Here is a 21,664-nt window from a genome sequence, read left to right as displayed (position 1 = left end):
TAGTTTGAGTAATTACAATATTCGTAACTTAATTTATGTTATTGTAAAAATGGCTTCATCTTAAAATTATTCCAAATTTATATTTTAATAAATGTATTTTACCTGAGCAAGTACACCAGTCTGGTCCGAATGTAGCCTGCTTTTAGTTGACTCCAAAGCATTAGGATGCTAACCTCGGTCGCTAACCATGTGCTACCAAATTTTTCATCCGAATCCTTCTGCATCGGCAAAAAACGTTGTACACCCGGAAGTCTCAGCACCAATTGTCAAAGATAGTCATTATTAAGACTCTTTGGTGGCTGTACTTACACAGATAAAATACATATATTGTTAAAAACTACATCGTGATAGCAGCTGCAAGGTACTCACGAGGCTCCAAGTTGCTTGAAAAGGGGAAGCCCAAACAGTGGGCGTGGTTTATTATACGTCAGTGAAAACAGGGCACACATGAGCACGACTTCACAATAAAAGAATATAAGATTGATAAACGCAAAAAAGATGTAATTACACTCAATATTAAAACGTTACTTTATATGTGTGTGTGTTAGAAAGATTGTTTTTATATTTAGGAATATAAAAAGTTATTTTCATTAGACTAAATTCTGAGAGATTTACATCCAAAATGGCCAACTTGTCATCATGAAAGGTAATGACACAGAAATGAGATCACACCCACAAAGCATGGTTAACTAGACAGGAAATTAATCCAAAACTAAGTGGCCTATTTACTCACAGCAAGACAGAATTTAGAACGAAAAATAATTTGTGATTTTGAAGGAATTCTTCATACCGGCATTATATATATTTTTGTAGTTCAACATAATTAAATCAAGACTCCCATTCTCTGATTTCGGGAATTTTCTTTACTTCAATTTTTCTTCCCTCAGAATTGATTTAGTTATTTCCCTGCACTTGCTTTATAAAAGTAATATTTACAGACCATTGCAATGTTTTTTCTTAATTTCTTTCAGTGTTTCTGATTGCCAATATGTTGCACTCTGGAATGACTCCACAATTGTTCCATATTTTTGAGTTTTTTTCTACAGAATGAAAAGTGAGTGTCAGGTTCAAAACAATATCCGAATCAAGAAACTTTTGAGTTTCAATCAAACATAAAAATAAAAGGAAAATAAGCTTTTTTTTTCGTGGTTTCTGATCTCCTTTGCGTTACATTTGAATATTTTGCATTTTATTTGAACATATCACTCATCTCATCTCATTAGCCGTACCGCTTATCCTCATTAGGGTCGCGGGGGGGCTGGAGCCTATCCCAGCAATCTCCGGGCAGTGGGCAGGGGACACCCTGAACTGGTTGCCAGCCAATCGCAGGGCACACAGGCACAGACAACTCATTCGCTCATTCACACCTAGGGACAATTTAGACCGGCCAATTCACCTGAAATGCATGTTTTTGGAATGTGGAAAGAAACCGGAGTGCCCGGAGAAAACCCACGCAAGCACGGGGAGAACATACAAACTCCGCACAGGAAGTCTGGAGCTGGATTTGAACCCACGACAGGTTCCCATGACATGAACTGTGCCGCACAAGCGCTAACCACTGCGCTGCCGTGCTGCCCCACGTATCACTCTAATATGCAAATTATTCAAGTAGTCGATCGTTCCTTTATCGTGAGACAGACTAAATCCACAAGATGTTGGTACTATGTAAACAAAATATACTTTGAAAAAAAAAAAACCCCGAAATCTCACTGTAGTTGTAAAAACAATTGACGTGTTTGTGGGCCGAGCAACCTTTCCAATATTACATGTGCAAATTCATTAACATTTGAGCACACTTGATACGATCACAGGTGTTAGACATGTTGAATAAATTTTTGGCTGCCACACTTCGGATTGATGTTCATCACCGTTGTTCCATGCCACGATTACAGACTGTCATTGCACATAAAGATTTCAGGAAACAAACCCAGTAACAAGTACAAACGTTGAGACAAAGTAACAGCTACCCTAGATTTTAAAACAAGTCTTAAGAATTTGAAGGAAATATCCGAATGACTGTATCTAAACGATAACTACTAAAATACTAGATGCAAGTGGTAGACTTGCTCCTTACAGAATTAACAAATCTAGTGAACATTTGGGAGACACACACTATCAATAAATGCAAGAAAATAAATCAAAAAATTCAAATTTAGTTTCATGTAAAACTAACCAGTTTTTACGGCAATTTAGCCGCAACACTTTGTAACTATTAAGATATACTGTACACAACATGTTGAATCCCACTTACTGACATGGAAACCTCCCAAGTCCAACAACAACAACAAAACCTTTAAGTTACTGCTCAGTTAAGTGCCTTTGAATTTTTAAAGAAGTGCTAAATGTGTTAATATTTCAATAATTATCTCAGGAGCAGCTCTAAAACACCACTATTAGTTGTTAGTATAGTGCAAAATATCATTGTTCCCTTTGTCAGACATTAAAACGCTAATATTACCCATCCATCCATTATCTGCACCGCTTATCCTTAGTAGGGTTGGGGGTGCTGGAGCCCATCCCATCTATCATTGAGCTGTGGGCAGGGGACACCCTGAACTAGTTGCCAGCCAGTCGCAGGGCACACAGGGACAGATAACTCACTCGCTCATTCACACCTAGGGACAATTTGGACCCGCCTATTACCTTACACGTATGTTTTTGGAATGTGAGAAGAAACCCACGCAAGCATGTGGAGAACATGCAAATTCCACAAAGGAAGGTTTGATCACGCTAAGATTAATGCTTCTCATTTTAGAGGGCAAGCAGTATTTTTTTTATACCATCAGTTTATACACACACACTCTGCATAGGCGCCTAGAGGCAACTCCACTACACAAGACTTTAAGAAGCAGTAGCATGCTAAGCTAAACGATTACAATCTGAGGGCCACATGTTGGTAAAGAGTCTGAAACCCCTGGCCTAAACAAAAACGCAAATCGAGAAGAAGAGTTTGTTGTGATGTTTAGTGCCCCTATGTGGCGCCTAATGACAAGTACACTACAACTTAACGAGCAGTAGCATGCTAAGCTAAATGATTAGAAAGACCAATTCCTGTTACATGTTGACATGGGGTCTGGGGCTGTAACAGCGCTTTAGCTGACAAATATTTCAGAGAAAAAAAAAAAAAAAAAAAAAAAAAATCGGTCCTAAACTGATATAACAACTCAAATAAGAAAGAAGGAACTGGCCCTATCAAAAGTCAAATTTTAAAAAACATTCATGTTGCACAAAACGGATCCCGTTGTACTTCTTAGAATGACGCGATAGTGCCGTGGATGATGTCGATGCACTCTCTGAGCTGACATTCGTTAATGGTGAGGGGCGGGGCCAGGCGGATGATGTCACCATGGGTAGGCTTGGCCAATAAACCGTTATCGCGAAGGCGGAGACAAACCTTCCAAGCGTCGTAATCTGAAAAGGCGGCAGGAATAAAAACATTTTTGGGATTACCGTAATTTCACGATTTACAAGACAATACTTTTTTTCCCTATGCTTTAAACACTACGGTGTGCAGTGCGATGCGATCAATATACATGTCGACACTAGTTATGAACTAAGAAGGGGTCCACGATAATTAACGAGCTGATACCAGCCGAATATGATGTCAGTTTGCTTCCCTATAGCAAAAATATACCAAATAAATATTTAATCATTTAATAAAAGATTTTTAACATTTATTTGCCGTGGATTTTTTTTTATACGTAAGAGTAGCAATACTTTGTCTCCCGTTTATAACTCTCTTATCCTTTGCACAAGGGAGGAGAGCGCTTATGATTTGTCTCTCAGGACGTGTACAGGATTTTTTGGCTTCTAAATTAGAATTAGTACTGTACAGCAGTGGTCCACAACCACCATGCCGCGGACTGGTATGGGTCATGGGTGGTTTGGTACTGGCGCACAGAAAGAATAAAAGTTTTTATTTTTTGCTTGAACTAAATTTATATAACGGTTGTCCCATTTGCTCTACATTCTCCTCATTTTAGGTGATGCAGTAGTTGGTTGTCTTTTTTGCTATTTTTTGGAGTTTGTTTTACAGTCATTAGAGGGTTTTGGTGTCGTTTATTGTTGATATTTGATTTGTTTTTGGTCATTTGGTAGATGGTTTTTGCAGTGTCTGAAACTCATGACAAAAAGTTAGACACCAGGTCCGACAACTCTGAAAAGTTGCCTGCCCAGCCATAAAGTTGCCAGAATATATAACAGAACAACACTTTAAAATTAAGTTTATTATAAATCTACTTATAATTTTCATTGCATGTATATGACATGGCGGTTTTCATCTGCTATCAGTATGTACCTGTATCTTCATTCATGCAATGTTTACGTTGCGTCTTCTGCTACAAGCCACGTGAACTCCTTTCCACGATGCTTTTAATGTACGTTTACGTTTTGTAGTCATAAATTTTGTTAGCTTCTTTTGAATATCTTTTCTTGGGCTGAGATTTTGGCTTGATTCCTAACCACTTATTCATTTTTCTTGTGTTCTCTGTGCGTTTACTTTGGGGAATGATATGCAAATGCACGACTTCATAACGCTCGGGAAAGTCCGGAAGCACAAAGTTATTCGACGCGGGCTTCTGATCGGCTGCCGAGTATGCAAATTGCCGAAATTTCCAAACCGAACGAAGATTTCAAAATCGGAAACGTTTGATTTGAAGAAAAAAAAAAAAAGTTGCCGACCACCCGGGCAGACATCGTTGTGCAAGTTGTACGCCAGACGTAAAATATGAATGACACGTTATTTCAAACACTGGTTTTTGATGATCATATTTTGGCATTTTGTTTTGTTTTTATCTTTCTTTGTTGTTTTGAGTCATTTTTGGTTAATATTTTGTTTTTTTGTGGGGTTTTTTTGCCGTTTTTTGCTAGGTTTTGTCAAATTTTAGTAGTTTTTTTTTTTGGCCCATTTCAGTAATTTTTTTTGGTTTGTTTTTCAGACGTTTTTTGGGCGGCGTCGTATTTGTCGCTTTTGGTCATACAGTATTTTATTGGTTTTAATGGTCTTTTTTTAGGGCCGTTTTATTTTTGGTCATTTTTTGTTATTTTTTGGGGTTAGACGTTAGAATAATATTAATAATAATTTACTTTTATTGTCATTTTTTGTAACCATGCACACAGAACGAAATGTTGATACAGCTGACCCGTACAGTTAAACTGTAACGAGCCGATGCAGCCAAACAGGGCGCCGCCATTCTAAACCCAACTGCTGTGTTGGGAGTCATTAGGTGACCAAACCCCCCAATTCCAACCCTTAATGCAGAGCGCCAAGCAGGGAGGCAATGAGTACCAATGTTGTAAGTCTTAGGTATGACTCGCCCGAGGCCTGACCCAGCGACCTCCCAGTCTCGGAGCAGGCGCCCTACCATCTAGGCTACCGAGCTGGCAAAGACGAGACAGTGTGAATAGGTTGGGGACCACTTCTGTACAGTACATTGAGTTCTGTTTGAGAGTGTCTTTGTCACACTCCTGTGTATATGCAGTGTTTAAAATATCCCCTGCCCAGACACCCGGGGCATGCATCTTTTACGTCAGGCGTACAAATTCCACGTCTCTGCCCGGATGGAGAGAAAAAAAAAAAAAAAAAAAAAAGGGGGGGGGGTCAAATCAAACGTTTGCTTTATTCAGATTTCAAAATTTTCGTTCGTTTTGGAAATTTCAGTTCGTTTGTCAATTTACATACTCGGCAGCCAATTAGAAGACTGCATCGAATAACTTCCTGCTTCCAGAGTTTCCCGAGCCTTATAAGGTCGTGCATTTGCATACCATTTTCCAAAGCAGACGCACGGAGAACACAAGAAAAATGGAGAAGTGGTTAGGAATTAAGATTTGTCAATTTAATAGCACTCTTACTCATGGTATTGCGGTAAGACGTTTTCCATTGAGTGACGTCATTACGCACGCACCATTTTTTGTTTTGATAAGTGTTGATCGCCATGTTGTATTAAATGAAGCCGTGTTGTTTGCTTGCTGTTAAGGAATAAATATGCTTAAAGGCTGAACCACAATGTCCTGCTTATCTTCTCACGCACGAGGAAAATGCACACATATCCTTACCAGGAATCAAGTCAAAACCTCAGCCCCAGAAGAAATATTCAAAAGAAGCAAACAAAATTTATGACGTTACAAAACGTAAACATTAAAAGCATCGTGGAAAGAAGAGTTCACAAGGCTTGTGGTAGACAACGGAACGCAAACATTGCATGCATGAAGATGAGTAAATACAGGTACATACTGATGGCAGAGGGAAAACAGATATATATACATGCAATGAATGTTAGAAGTAGATATATTTTGATTATCAATCCCTAATACTTTTGCAACAACAGGTTTTTTTGCGATTCATCGTCTTGTGTTTCAAGTTGTGAAAAATGGGGCAGGCAACACTATGGGTAGCCTGCCCTGGTGTCGGGTAACTTTTTTCAGTTTCAGACACAGGTATATGTTAATGCCAATTTAATGATTATTGACTGCTGTGCTTGTTTATTGAGATTGACAGCTGCGAACAAGGTCCGCAAACAAGTGTCTTAAACGCAGCACAATGTGTTACTTTTCTGTACTTCTCCTGATGTTTCTTTTTTTTAAATAAGAAACTTGTGAATTAGTACAAATTTTTTGGTTGTTTAGGCTTAAAATCCGCGGCTCGTACAAATACAAAATGGGAGTTTCTTCCTTAAACTTGTGCCACCTTTAGTTTCTCTGATGACGACAGCGTTGAGGAGACCCTTTCCCCGGACGGCTGTCACAATGTCGGATGGCAGCTTCTTCAGTTCTGAACGCAAAATCCTTCCCATCAGTTCAGCGTTCTCAGCGAGCTTCTCCTCTTCCAACACCTGCGGTGAAAACATTGCTTATTTTGACTACTCATCAAGCAAGGATAAACAAGTGCATACAACAAATTTAGGTTTACGCTACTTAAAAGTACAGTGTTACCAAAAGGAGCTCCTCTAAACATGTGTATTTTGGTATGTGGAGTTTTTTTTTTGGGTTAAACAAAAATATAGCTCGCTTATACAAATGAAAATCTAGATTACAATTAGTCCCAGAGGCTTCCACTAGAGCCTGCTCAAGAACCCCCCCCCCCCCATATAACAATTGTTATATGGCGTACACAATGTGAAGTGTTCAAAAAACAAAATATGGAGGGAAAGACTGAGAAAAGATTGAGTAAGTGAAAAGGCGAGGAAAGAGCGTAAGAAAGGAATAGAGAGAAAGCAAAAAGAGACTAAGAGTAAGAAAGTGAGAAAAAAAATAAGTCAGAAAGAGGAAGACACAGAAAAAAAGAAAAAGAAATTGATAGAGAGAGAAAACAGAGTGAGAGAAAGGAAAGAAAAGACAGAGAAAGAAAATAAAAGAAAAAGACAGTGAGGAAAAGAAAAAGAGAGAAATAAATACGGTGAAAAAGTGAGAAAAAAGAAAGAGGGAATGAAAAAAATAGAGCCAGAGTAAGAAAAAAGAACAAGGAGACAGAAAGAAAAAGTGAGAAAAAAAGAAACAGAGAAAAGAGAAAGAAAGAGAGCAAAACAAGGAAGGAAGAGAGAAAGAGAAAAAGAAAACAGAGAGAGGGAAAAAAAAGAGGGATACAGTACGTGCACAGATTTGTCAAGGCGCTCATAAGAAACTCAGATTTTATTTTATGAATATATTATTTATCATCTCTTACTGTTATTTTCTATGGTAGCATGAGTGGTTAGTACGTCTGGGGCACAGTTCTGAAATGATTGTTTCCTCCAGGCACTCCGGTTTCTGCCCACATTCGAAAAACATGCATCAGGTTAATTGGTCGGTCCAAATTGTCCCTAAGTGGGAATAAGCGAGCGAATTGTCCGTCCTTGTGTGCCCTTCGACTGGCTGGCAATCAGTTCAGGGTGTCTGCTGTCCACTGCCCGATGGGATGGGCCCCAGCGACCCTACTGAGGATAAGCGGTGCAGATAATGGATGGATTTATTTTCTATTTGAATCTATTTTTAGTGACCAAGAAGATGTGTTTTAAAGTCGTTTACTTGGATGCTTTTGGGAGGATGGGAACAACTTAATTGGTTACAACCTAATACTACTAGCATTTAAGCTACAAGTACGATTCTGAAACAAATTAGGCTTGTAGGAAGAGGTACCACTGTATTCTAAGATGAGACATCAATTAAGACTTATTCATCCATCCATCCATTATCTGTACCGCTTATCCTTAGTAGGGTCACAGGGGTGCTGGAGCCCTTCCCAGCTATCTTCAGGCAGTGGGCAGGGGACACTCTGTACTGGTGGCCAGCCAGTCACAGGGCACACAGGGACAGACAACTCGCTTATTCACACCTAGGGAAGTTTTCGGACCGGCCAATTAACCTGACATGCATGTTTTTGCAATGTGGGGGGAAACCGGAATGCCCGGAGGAAACCCACGCAAGCACAGGGAGAGCATGCAAACTCCAACCAGGAAATCCAATCTCATGACCTCAGAATTGTGCCGCCGTGCTGTCCCAATTAAGACTTAAGTGTGATTTATTATTTTACACTTAAAAATAACATTTTATATTAAAATCTTTCACCTCTTGTCAAATATGTGAAAATTAAATCGAAACACGCAAAAAGACAAAGTTAGGCGTTGGACGCCAATTCTGATTCGAATTATATATATATATATATATATATATATATATATAAATAAATAAAAGGCCTACCATCCCTCCGTCACTGGAAGGTTAGGGTTATTGTAAAAAAACTGACCTAGGGTGATACTATGGGGAGTCGACAACTGACGGGGTCTCTCCAGTATAAATGTAGGGTTTAGGGTTAGGCTTATTTTAAGAAATTGAACTGGAATGCAGCTATGGAAACCTAAGAGCAGGGTTAGGGGTTAAGATTAGGGTTATTGTTAGAACGGACCTGGAGTGCGGCTATGGAATCTAACGGAGACTGGGTCCACGCGTAAAAGTGGAGTGTTCGGGGTTAGGTTTAGGGTTCTTGTAAGAAAATGACCAGGAGTGCGGTAATTGGGACCCGGCAGGCGATGGGGTTACCCCCCCGTAGGTGGAGGCTCAGGGTTGGGGGTTAGGAGCTACGGTTCTTGTAAGAAACTGACCTCAAGTGCAGCGATGGCGACCTGACAGGCGACAGGGTTCCCTCCATAAGTTGAGCCGTGTTCCCCAGGCTTGATGGTCAGCATGACCTCATCGTCGCACAGCACGGCCGACACCTGAAATACATTTGGCAGTTACACAGTGGAGAAAATAAATCAAATAAAACTTACAGGGTAGACTCCTCCTGATAGCGCTTTTCCTAGGATGACAATATCTGGCCGCACTTGCTCATGGTCCACGGCCAGACGCCGACCAGTTCGCGCCAAACCAGTTTGAACCTCATCGGCGATCCAAAGCACCTGCAACATATTTTCACACACTCGCTCGGATTTATTTTCAAAGTTCTGGGATTATTTTATCAATCGACAGCAGCTTTGTCTAAACCAGCGTGGCAACCAAAGGTCCCACCCTACAAGGAAGGCTATACTGGGTGAGCTGACGTGCACTTTCATATTGGGACAAGTTGTAATCAACAGTTACTTCGAGGCACATGCCCTACAAAAAAGGGTTCCCAAACTTTTGCAGGCTGGCGCCACCTTGGCTCCCCAGTGAAGTCCTTTATTTTGACATTTATTCTTAACCAAACAAAGTAAACAACAAAAATAAATTGTGCACACTATAAAAATGTAAACTTTGCACACTAAAAATAATCCACATACTTTTAAGGCTGTAAAACATGACATGTCTGCAATTAGTGTAATTTGAATTTTACCATGTGCTACTGCAGCATGTTCATCAGTGCAAAAAAATTATTCAAGTATTAATTTAAAGCCACAATTCCTGTTAACTTATAAACACTGCTACAACTATTCATTACTCTTATGATAAAATTTCACTTATTAAGTTGCATAAATAAAAAGTGCTACCTCTAATCGATAATGCAGTTTTGAGGTTGGACACTGTTAAGACATTTTTAGCTCGAGTCACAGCATTGGTTATTTCTTTGTGCCTTTGCAAACGTTTTTCGTATGGTGTGAAGGTCGCAAAAGCTGCTTTGATGGAGGTTTGTTCACCTCTCAGTCCACTTGTAGATGCACCTTCTTTGTCTTTTACTTGTAATCCTTTTTGACATGCCGCGATAATTTGTAATGTGCTGGTACAAATGACTTGTGTTTCCTCTGGACATAGCGACTACGCGAATGCAAATTCTGCAACGGCCGTTTTTCTTCCGTTCCACATCGGCTTCATCAAAACCAAAATAGGTCCAAACCAGTCATGTACCGCCCTTCTTCGGTGCAAGCTTCGTTTCCTTCTCGTTTGTTGACTCTGGGACTATGTTTACGGAGTCCGCCATGACACACAATGAGCTCACACGGTGGGTGTGGCATAGTGTGGTGCTTGCAAACTTTGAATCGTGTTTATTGGATTGTGCTATTATTAAAACTTGCCTCTGAGTGGTCGACGCTTTTAAAACTCGAACAGTAACAATTGTGGTTGGCCAAAACTCCATCACTCAATACAAAAACAAAAAAAAAAACAGTGCTTTGCGGTTTCACAACCGCACTATGTCACATCGCGATGTCGATTCAATTTTGGTTAATCGTGCAGCCCTTACGTGTTGTGTACAAATAGTCAAACGTTCAAACTTCTGACTTCAGACTGCCGCCCCCCTACCGCCTCCTTCCTCACCACCCACCCCAGATCTTTCCACCGCCCCCAGGGGGGCGTTACCGCCCACTTTGGGAACCACAGCCATACAATTAATTAGCTCCTGGGAGTGGTCCCACTTGAGGCTAATTCATTAATTGCCCAGGTGTCTGTATTTAAGGGCAGCTGCCCAGGGAGAAGATGGGGAAAGCAGCCAGTGGCTGAATATTTCCAGAAATAAGAAGAGGAACCTTCTTTCTGTCTGATCTGATGATATTGCAGAACCCTGGCTTCTAAAGAGCGCTTGAAAACGTCCGAGAATTGTCACAAACAGTTTACTTTCTCTCTATCTCATGTGTGGTAGACAAAAGGAAACTTATACTGCGCTCGCCCGCTGTATCACTCGCCTGTCCGCCCGCCCTATCACGCTTCCTCTTCCCCTATCACGTTCCTGCTACACGATAGTCTAAATGTTGTTTACTCACATTGTTATTGGTGCACAGGTCTCTGACTTTGCTCAGGTAGCCTTGATCGGGCACCACCACTCCTGCCTCGCCCTGGATGGGTTCCACCATAAAAGCGGCCACGTGTGGGTCCTGGAGGGCTTTCTACAAACAGACTTTTCATCAAAAACAGGATTAAAACATTTTACTTCTATATCTGTCGATAACACTAAATAAATGGAATCAACTTTTCAAAACAATTTTGAATTTCCTTGGGTTGGCGCTGTGTGATATTAAAATAGGTATTTTAATCAGAAACCTTGTGGAGTGATAACTATGCAAAAATAACAGAAATCGGGATTGGGGGTATATACTTATTCACTGTACTGTATAATAGTGAATGTATGTTTGCTCATTAATCTTAACAATAATGTTTTGGGTTTTTTTATGAACAAGCTTTTTTTTTACCATTAGGAGGCACTAAACAATACACAATGTAGATTTAATGTTGTTTAATTGAAGAAACAATGAATTAGGTGGATGTCAAAATGGCTTTGATAACTGTTCTAATGTTTTGTTTGCATCACAAATATTGACTAAAATTATTTTTACACAAAACTTAATTTTCTTCAATATAGCTTGAGTGTAAAAGTACACAAGCAAGAGTTAAACCTTATTGACATCCGATAGCAAACCTCAAGCGCAGGAATGTTGTTGAACGGGACGAGTTCGAATCCCGGCATGTATGGGCCAAAGCCTTCGTAGCTGCTGGGGTCAGTAGAGCTAGAGATGGCTGCCAGGGTGCGGCCCCAGAAGTTCCCATCTAGTAGAAAGCAAAATGTGAAAACAATTATTGAACTCTTTCAGTGTCAAACGTTTCTCTCAAATTGCGAAATGCCAGTGCCAGACAGTTTTTGCCATTGCGACTCATTTTTGAAGGCCTACAGGAGAATTCAGATCTGTAGCTATAAAGCAGGAGTTGACAATTATTTGGAGTCAGGGGCCTCATTGGGTTAAAACAGTGTCTAAAACTCATGACGAAAAGTTACCGGACACCAGGGAAGACAACTCTGAAAAGTTTCCTGCCCCATTTTTCACAACTTGAAACAATACGACTTATCGCAAAAAAAAAAAAAAAAAAAAAAAAAAAAAAAATCAATTTAGAATAAAACCACTATGACCCAGCACTGGTCAGCTATTTTCAGAACAGGTCCACGGGCACTTAACTCTCCTAAGAAGGCACCCTGTTGGCCGTGGGCGCCATCTTGGAGACCCCTGCAAACTAAACACTGCCCTCTAGCGGACGGAGATAATTTGGTTTGTATTCTTTCCCCAAAATAATCATTACATTTTGACAGGAATGCCGAGCTCTCTTGTTCTCGGTCTATCTTGTTGTCTTTCTCTCATGTGCCCTTTATTTCTTTCTTCCTTTTTTTCTAGCTCTCTCTTAATCTTTTGTTCTCTCTCTTTAATCTACTAGGCCTGGCCCCCATGAGTTTTTTTGACCATGTGGCCCCCAAGCTAATATGAGTTTGACAACGCTGACCTAGAGATTCACTTCTTTATTTGACATACACAAAAAGTTACGGCGGGCTGGATTCAATCATCCAAGGCGCATGTTTGAAATGCCCGGTCTAATTTAAACTCACCAGCAAAAACAATCTTGGCTTTGTTTTTGGGGACGCCTTTGACGTTGTAGGCCCATTTCCGGGCCAGCTTGCAGGCCGTCTCACCGCCTTCCACTCCTTGGACAACAAAAAATGAACGTCAGGAATTTAAAAAACCTTCCCCGAATTTGCGTTTTGACCAGGGGAGTTACCAGTAGACAGGGGTGGGCAATACTCACCAACTGACACCCAAAGAAAACTGGGTGCAGGGCTAAGGTAGTCTGACAAAAAAAGAAAAACAAAACAAAAGAAAAACAAAATGAAATGAAAAAGGAGAAAGGGAAAAAAAAAAGAAAAACAAAACGAGTAAAACAAAACGAGAAAAGGAAGAAAGAAAAAAAAAAACAGGAAAGAAAGGGATAAAGCCAAAACATTAAAAGCAATGGAAAAATGAACAAATAAAATAATTTAAATAAAATAAAAAAGGAAATACAGAAAAAGTAAAAGGCAAGAGAAAAAAGAAAAACACCTATCTATCTACCCTGGTAATATCCCTCGAGAGGGATGAGCAACGGCAAAACAAACACATACAGAAAAAAACAAGAATAAGACAAATTTAAAAATGGAAAAAACAAGCAGGAAAAAAAGATTTAAAAAAAGGTGAAGAAATAAAAATAAAAAAGGAAAATGGAGAAAAAAAATATGAAAAAAGGAACAAATAAAGGCTTTTTAAGTGTTGTAATAGTGGTGCCCCCCCCCCCCCGTGCATTTTATATGCCTCCATCACCCGATACTCATGTTAGGCCCTGGTTTGGACTCACCCGTGTTCATGGGTAGGACTTTGTCGTAGCCGAACAATTTGGTGACGAACTCCTCGTAGGCGCCTAGCACATTGTTGTAGAAGGCTCGTGATGTTAGCGTCAGCTTAGCTGCTTGAGCGTTGAGGGCTCTGAGGATTTTGGGGTGGCAGTGGCCTTGATTGACGGCGCTGTAGGCGCTCAGGAAGTCAAAGTAGCGGCTGCCTTCCACGTCCCACACGTAGATTCCTGTCGCATGGTACACAATGAGTTCTTAAAGAGAGAAAGAAAGAAAGGACGAGAATAAAGAGAAAGAACAAGAGAAAAAAAGAAAAAGAGTGAATGAGTAAGAAAAAGAGGGAGAGAGAGAGAAAGATAAAGAGAGAGGGAGACAAATAAAGAGAAAGCACAAAAGAGAGTAATAAAAATAGAGGGGGAGGGAGACAAAAAAGGGAAAGAGTGCGAGAGAAAGAGATAACAGAGGAAGAGAAATAAAGAGAAAGAGGGAAATCCCCCAATCCCCCTCTTCTGTCATCTCGCTCAATACCTGCTACAATTATGAGTTTTGTTAGTGCTGTGTGTATTTTGATCTCACCTTGACCCCTTTCTAGTGCTACAGGCAAGGGATGGTAGTTGTGCGCCCCGTACTTTTCTTCACGTGCATAGATTTCCTCAGAGTTGAGCGGCTGATTCGATTTGTGCGCGGTAGCGGCAGTAGCGGGACGTGCCGCCGAGTGAACGCCACGGAGGCCCAAAAACGCTATCGAACCCCTCAGGTTGCGACCGAATTGGACAATCGTCGATTTCATCCTGTCGTGGTTGAGTCTGTTGGGACAAAGAGGACATGCAAAGTTAGGGTGCGTAGTTTGAGGTACCATTAAAGAGTTGAAAATAATAATAATAATTTTCTCTATTAATTACGTGTTAACAAGAGTCTTAGTTACAACGCCGTTACGTAAAAACATCTTTTTACTGATGGGGTTATATAATCATTTTATACTTTGAATAATACGATCTTCTGCTCTTCTCCAAGATGTTTACGTCCTGTCTTTTCAGGTCATGTCACTGTTCAAAATAGTTACATAACCTTACAAAAAGTATTTACTAATTGACGAAAGAAAAGGGCCATCGAGGGTTGATTAGAGAAAGCTGTGAGCCCTATATGACAGCACCCGACTCGTCTTTATGAGCAGTCTCTTAAAAGTGAACAAATGGAGCATGTTCCCTTTCAAGATGCCTTTTTTTCTTTTATTAGTGTCTGAAATAACGTCTGCCCGGACGGCAGACAACTTTTAAGAAAAAAAAAAAAAAAAAATCTAAAATCTCTTTTCAAATGAAACGTTTGTTTTTTTCCGATTTCAAAATTCGGTTTTGAAATTTCAGAATTTGTTTGTTTTGCAATTTGTACACTCGGCAGCCGATCAGAAGCCTGCATTGAATAACTTCCGGACTTTCCTGAGCCTTATAAGGTCGTGCATTTGCATATCATTTTCCAAAGTAGATGCACAGAAAACACTAGAAAAATCGACAAGTGGATAGGAATCAAGCCAAAATCTCAGCCCCAGATGAAAGATTCAAAAGAAGCTAACAAAATTTATGACGCTACAAAATGTAAACGTACATTAAAAGCATCGTGGAAAGAGGAGTTCACGTGGCTTGTAGCAATGAAGATGAGTTAACACAGGTACATACTGATGGCAAATGGAAAACAGCAATGTCATACACATGCAATGAATGTAATAGGTTGTAGATTTATAATAAACTTAATTTTAAAGTGTTGTTCTGTTATATATTCTGATTCTCAACCCGTAAAACTTTGCAACAATGTTTTTTTTTTTGCGATTAGTCGTCTTATTGTGTTTCAAGTTGTGAAAAATGGGGCAGGCAACTTTTAAGAGTTGTCTCTAACTTTTTGTCATGAGTTTCAGACACTGATTTTATGATTGATCAATGATGGTTGTCTGAGAAGAGTCCACAACATCCTACAGGACCAGCACCATCCTGCTCACCACTTGTTCCACATGCTGCCTTAAGGGAGGAGATACCAGTTAATACAGGCCAGAACTTCTAGACTGGCACACAGTCTAGTAAGGTTGTTAAACTCTTTATTGGGTTATCTATATAGGTATTGGGTTTTTATCTATATTTATTCTGAATATTTATGATCTTTTCATTTTCTTTAACTTTGAATGGATGACTGGATGCTGTAAACAAAATTTTGTTGTTCTTTGACAAAGACAATACATTTTACGAACATCTGAGTGATTTTGCACATGTGATAGTTGTTTTCAGTTATTCTAGGAAGAAAATGGTGAAAGTAAGAAAATGATTGTTTCAAATAAAGTCCAAACTCCAACCCCAAAAAATGAAAGAAGAGTTTATTCGGGTGCGTCTAAGAGAGACGGCATGACCGAATCTGTTATGATGATTTCAGCCAGTAGATTCAACTTACGGATTCGGGATGTCGAAAAATATCCGGACATTGCTGTAAGTTATTTTGTATTGTGCACCTTTAAACGATGGTTTTATTGTTTCATTATCTCGTGCATCCATTCAATATGGTTGGTGTAAAATGTAAGGAAGAGGCGAGAATTTACGGTATATATATATATATATATATATATATATATATATATATATATAATGTGTGTGTGTATATACAGTGCATCCGGAAAGTATTCACAGCGCTTCACTTTTTCCACATTTTGTTATGTAACACACTCATTCCAAATTGTATTAATTTAATCTCTTATCTCAAAATTCTAGACAAAATACTCGATTATGACAATGTGAAAAAGTTTTTTTTTTTTTTTTTTTTTTAATCTTTTTTTGAATTTTTAAAAATAGAAAACTAAGAAAACACATTTACATAAGTATTCACAGCCTTTGCTTAATACTTTGTTGATCCACCTTTGGCAGCAAATACAGCCTCAAGTCTTTTTGAATATGATCCCACAAGTTTGGCACACCTATCTTTAGGCAGTTTTGCCCATTCTTCTTTGCAATAAATCTCAAGCTCAATCAGGTTGGATGGGAGACGTTTGTGCACAGCCATTTTCAGATCTCTCCAGAGATGTACGATCGGATTCAAGTCTGGACTCTGGCTAGGCAACTCCAGGACATTCACGGAGTGGTTCTGAAGCCAATCTTTTGAGAGCTTGGCTGTGTGCTTTGGGTTGTTGTCCTGCTGAAAAATGAACCTTCGCCCCAGCCTGAGGTCAAGAGCGATCTGGAGCAGGTTTTCATCCAGGATATCTCTATATATTGCTGCATTCATTTTTCCTTCCATCCTGACTAGTCTGCCAGTTCCTGCTGCTGAAAAACATCCCCACAGCATGATGCTGCCACCACCATGCTTCACTGTAGGGATGGTATTGGCATGGTGATGAGCGGTGCCTGGTTTCCTCCAAACATGGCGCCTGGATTTCATACCAAAGAGTTCAATCTTTGTCTCATCAGACCAGAGAATTTTGTTTCTCATGGTCTGAAAGTCATTCAGGTGCTTTTTGGCAAATTCCAGACTGGCTTCCATGTTCCTTTTACTAAGGAGTGGCTTTTGTCTGGCCACTCTACCATACAGGCCTGATTGGTGGATTGCTGCAGAGATGGTTGTCCTTCTGGAAGGCTCTCATCTCTCCACAGAGGAATGCTGGAGCTCTGACAGAGTGACCATCGGGTTCTTGATCACCTCCCTGACTAAGGCCATTCTTCCTGGATCGCTCAGTTTAGAAGGCCGGCCAGCTCTAGGAAGAGTCCTGGTGGTTCCAAATGTCTTCCATTTACGAATAATGGTGGCCACTGTGCTCATTGGGACCTTCAAAGCAGCAGAAATCTTTCTGTATCCTTCCCCAGATATATTTCATCTACAAACAGAAGAGCAGCTTCAGCGACAGACTGCTGTCACAGTCTTGTTCCACCGACAGAATGAGGAGATCATTTCTTCCTCATGCCATGATGCTCTTTAACTCCACCCGGGGGGTGGGGGGGGGTAAAAGCCTACATTAATCCCCACCCCAACATTTGCATATTACCCTATTTTTATTAAAGTGTGTATTATCCGTAGCACTATTTAAATTCTCTCAGGGGTCAGCAACCTTTTCGGTGCAGCGTGCCACTTTCAAATTTCCTTGTAAATCAGTGTGCCACATTAAGATTAATAACTCGCACAACATTTTTTTAATATCCAAAAGAGCTGTCATTTTACACCAGTCCAAATATACAACATGGATAGACATTTTAATCGTATAACTCAGTGGTTTTCAACCCTTTTTGAACCAAAGTACACTTACTTATAAAAAAGTTCCGTGGCACTCCGTCCGTCGAAAATGTAGTTATGTCAAATATTTCACTGTACTACCTAATAAGCAGATAATTAGTATATAAAAAGAAGAAAAATACTTAAAAACAAAGCACGTCATTCTTTTTTATATTATTTTTTACAGTACAATCTTAAACCGCTTTGTTAAACAAATTACGTTATTAAATATACTGTGCTACCTCAAGAGCAGATAATTAGTACATAAAAAGTGTATAAATTTCTACTCCCACCTACTGATATGGATGACTATTACAGTTCCTCGTCTGAAGAGTGCATAATTACTGAATACATTTTTGGAAAGAAAATTCCAGCGGCACACTGGTATAACTGACCTATTTATCTTCCACTATTCTTGTTAATCAATTAACGCTTTCGGGGCATAATTCACAAAGAGCACGGTCATTTTTTGCACAAATCCTCAGTCATCTGTCTATGCTGGTTGGACAGAGCGTGATCTTTTTGCTCGAGGAGCAGTCATGATTCGTTCATTTATCGCGCGCATGTGTTTCGTTGGCTGGGTCTCTCTCTCTCTCTCTCTGCGAGGCGCCGGGCAAACTCACACTGAAAAACCCACGTAAATCCTTTACACAACATGACACGCAACTGAAGATGTCTAAATTTCAAGTAAATGCGCTTTAAAAATAAATAAATCATTATTTGGCCATTCATGTGCCACTGGTTAACCCCTCACGAGCCACTGCTGGCACGCGTGCCATAGGTTGCCGACCCCTGCTCTATAGCAAAACTTTGTATTGGGTATTTTTGTATTCTATATCTTTATTTTACTATTTTATTTTTCAACACAAGGATACTGCTGGAAGTGGGAATTTCCCTACGAGGATGAATAAAGTACCGGTATCTATTTTGTAGTGCATTGTTTAGATGTCGCATGTAAAGCTATTCATCTCCGTTAGTTACCAAACTGGAAACTTCTTAGTTAAAGTTTTGCTATTTTTACTTGATAATAAAGAAAACAAAATTCGCAGTCAGTTTAGCCTAGGGTAGTACGTCTCCGCAATTCGCCCGAGTAGGAAAATATGGCAGAACACCGCTCTGCTCTGACCTTGCATTGATGTCACAACTGACGTCATGGTTGACGTATAATCGCATCAACTATTGATTTATTTTTAGGTACGGACTTAACACTCGACGTGTAAAACCATAAACAAGGCTCTAAATAAACCTTCCCATAGCACAATATGCACCCGTCCATGCAATCTGATTGGCTGTACAGGAACGGCCTTCTTATACACACCCCCAACCTTTTTTAATAGGTCAACACACGGGGCTTAAAATTTTAATCACATTAAAATGTGAAACAAATAAACATTCAAACCCATCTATTAGTACTTTCTAATATGTTAAATTCATATAGTGATCGAAAACATCACAGCCACGTTCAAGGCGACTCATCACGTGGCTAAGCTAATGTAACAGACACAAAACGGATATGGAAAAAGATGGGGGGGAGGGAAAGATACCAGAAAGATGAGGATTGGGGTTTCCCGAGACTTCAAGGTGGTTTCTGGTTGTCTGAGAGGTCGCTTTGGCTTTTAGAAGATATTCGCCGGTTCCGAGTCGATTGGATTTGAGTTCACAAGGGAGACTGCCAAGTACGGAAATATACTCAATATGACGTCACTGGAAACGCCCACATGTTGTAACATTTCGCCTTGATTGCGAGACCGTTCCGCTTCGTCATCATGATTATTCAAAATACATTTTGTTTGATTGTTGACAAAAAAATGTACCTGCATGATAATCAGTAGTAAAATGACAAAAGTTATGATTTATTTTCAATGTACATGCATTGCCTTAACAGGGAAGTAGCCCCGACCAATATGGCCGCCATGTAGACACGCGAAGTAGCGGGTTTCTATGTTGCATACATAAATATAGGAAGTCGGACAATCCTACTCGGATGGTACTAGAACCGACCTCAAAGCGTTCCAAAGAGGAGGGAAGTCGGGGTTTTCCAACTACTGACCTGGAAAATATCATTGGAATGACATTCGAGGCAGATGGTCCAAGTCGCATATATTTTCTCCTGGTCGGAGGTGGAGAAATCCCGATTTACCACTTTTATAGAATGCAGCAATAGTGTCTAAATATGGTCTTGATGTCATGGCGGGCACCGTCTGGCCGAGCTTCACTACGGATTTGAAAGGAGTAATTTTGGATATGTGCGGAGTTTTGTATGATAGCGGCGAAGGAGACGGTGTGGCAATTCCCGGATCAATCGAAGCCGTTAGGAAGTGAGCGTCGAATGTTCATAAAACAAAACAGACACTGTGTGTTCAAGTCTTACCCGCAGGGTTCCTCTCACTTGTCTTTTTCTGTTTACAAAGGCTCAAAGCTTCCGATCTGAAGCTAAGATTCTGCACTAATGAGACTCAAGCAGTGAGAGACAAGTTTGTGGGCAAACTCCAAAGAATTGGTTTTGACATTTGTGTCAGTGAAGTCTTCTCTCCTGCACCTGCAGCTGTTGCTGTGCTGAAAGAAAGAGGGCTGCGGCCACACTTGCTGGTAGACCACGGTACTGTATCAAATAGTCCTCATTGATATCAACCGCAGGTGGAAACAATCAGGGGCGATTTTAGGTACTTTACAGAACTCCGAGTGCTTGACTGGTCAAAAACATTTTTAAAATTTCACTTAAAGTAATATATTATGTAAAATTCAATTATGATAACATTATAATTAAGCCAAGAACTTTATGTGTGATGCCCATGACGTCTCTGCCCGGGTGGTGTTATGCCGAGAATTGTATCCCCGCCGAGAAGTGTATTCCCTGTCGCGGGAGCGCGCACACGTCACTCCTGTTGCTACAACCACTTTTACCCCGTTTTATCTCACTTTTACATCACTTTTCGGGTATGTAAGGGCGAACATATATCCAAGACCACTTCGTCTTGCATTTGTTGGGAATGTAATACAACTTAAACCATTTCTTCTTTGTATTTGTTGTGAACGTAATCGAACTGTAATGCACACCGTATATAAACCACTTTTGAGCAGGTAACGTGTTTATTTTGCCTTTTCCGACTCAAATCGCTCGTATTTAAACTGTTATGCACGCTACCATAAAGCTGATTATGCTGAAACGAAGTGTCAAACCAGGATAAGCGGTGTTGCTAATGAGATGAGAACTGTCAAACCATCAACAGATAAACGGGAGACGAACGTGTTTGATTTCTTCTCATAGTCAAACGAAGACGTAACACGTCGATAATTGTATTTTGTGTTTGACTTGAATAAACAGATCATCGTGTGCCTAATATTTTCACAGCAACGGTGTCATTTTTTTTCTAGTACAAATGATCCAACGTCAACCTAACAAATGTAAACAAAGCTGGTGGGAGGGACCAGCCTGGCTGCAACAGTCTGGCTGCCGAGAAATGCACCCCCCATTTATCTCTGGCTATGAAGGTCACAGGTCCATGCAAATTACCCTGATTACTCGTGGTGGGCCCATATCCTCTCAGTGAAAAGCACAGCTCGCTAGATGCAACTGAACCTGTTTTAAGGGGGGTGCGTTTTTGCCTGCCGAGAAATGCACCCCCTATCTATCTCTGGCTATGAAGGTCACAGGTCCATGAAATTTACCCTGATTACTCGTGGTGGGCCCATATTCTCACAGTGAAAAGCACATCTCGCTGGATGCAACTGAACCTGTTTAGGGGGGGTGCGTTTTCGCCATATCAAATTGGTTATGTAATAACATGGATCTTGCTATTTTCATGGGTTGTGTATTTACTTTTAATTCCTAAAATACTAATCAAACTCTTTAGTTTGCAGAGAAGGTATTAAAAGGAGAAGATATCACCATCAAAACCACAA

At 40.1% G+C, this 21,664-nt stretch overlaps 2 protein-coding genes across 5 annotated transcripts in view; one reads left to right on the top strand and one right to left on the bottom strand.

Annotated features, from left to right (window-relative positions):
• Positions 1-380: 380 nt before the first annotated feature.
• oat (ornithine aminotransferase) lies at positions 381-20,357 on the bottom strand. Of its 3 annotated transcripts, none has more exons than XM_088323308.1 (10): positions 20,133-20,357; positions 14,102-14,331; positions 13,531-13,755; positions 12,752-12,847; positions 11,798-11,925; positions 11,145-11,267; positions 9,243-9,371; positions 9,075-9,188; positions 6,686-6,830; positions 381-3,411 (listed from the first exon to the last, which is right to left on the bottom strand). In XM_088323308.1, the coding sequence occupies exons 2-10, from the start codon at positions 14,313-14,315 to the stop codon at positions 3,251-3,253; spliced, it is 1,335 nt and encodes a 444-aa protein (XP_088179434.1). In that variant the 5' UTR covers positions 14,316-14,331; positions 20,133-20,357; the 3' UTR covers positions 381-3,250. The 3 variants fall into 3 exon arrangements, with proteins under 3 accessions (XP_088179434.1, XP_088179433.1, XP_088179432.1); XM_088323307.1 differs by lacking the exon at positions 20,133-20,357 and adding an exon at positions 19,306-19,462; XM_088323306.1 differs by lacking the exon at positions 20,133-20,357 and adding an exon at positions 15,128-15,152.
• Positions 19,518-21,664, top strand: part of lhpp (phospholysine phosphohistidine inorganic pyrophosphate phosphatase) — a 15,407-nt gene continuing 13,260 nt past the window's right edge. Inside the window, exons 1-2 of one of the 2 annotated variants that reach the window (XM_088323309.1) lie at positions 19,518-20,079; positions 20,173-20,360. In XM_088323309.1, coding sequence (XP_088179435.1) covers positions 19,949-20,079; positions 20,173-20,360 — 319 coding nt within the window. In that variant the 5' untranslated portion in view covers positions 19,518-19,948. Of the gene's footprint in view, positions 20,080-20,172; positions 20,699-21,664 lie in introns of those variants that run through there. The other variant, XM_088323310.1, reaches the window with a different exon arrangement.

Source organism: Urocampus carinirostris, chromosome 19, assembly GCF_059441175.1.
Source record: "Urocampus carinirostris isolate Australia breed hairy pipefish chromosome 19, RoL_Ucar_1.0, whole genome shotgun sequence".
Lineage (NCBI taxonomy): Eukaryota > Metazoa > Chordata > Actinopteri > Syngnathiformes > Syngnathidae > Urocampus > Urocampus carinirostris.
This window is presented reverse-complemented; position numbering and strand designations above follow the sequence as displayed.

Excerpts from the sequence above, each read along its gene's own strand:
- oat (XM_088323306.1), bottom strand. Across the intron at positions 11,926-12,751 it reads AGCCAAGATTGTTTTTGCTG|ATGGGAACTTCTGGGGCCGC; the intron begins GTGAGTTTAAAT and ends GCTTTCTACTAG. Across the intron at positions 6,831-9,074 it reads TCGCCATCGCTGCACTTGAG|GTGTTGGAAGAGGAGAAGCT; the intron begins GTCAGTTTCTTA and ends TTTTCACCGCAG.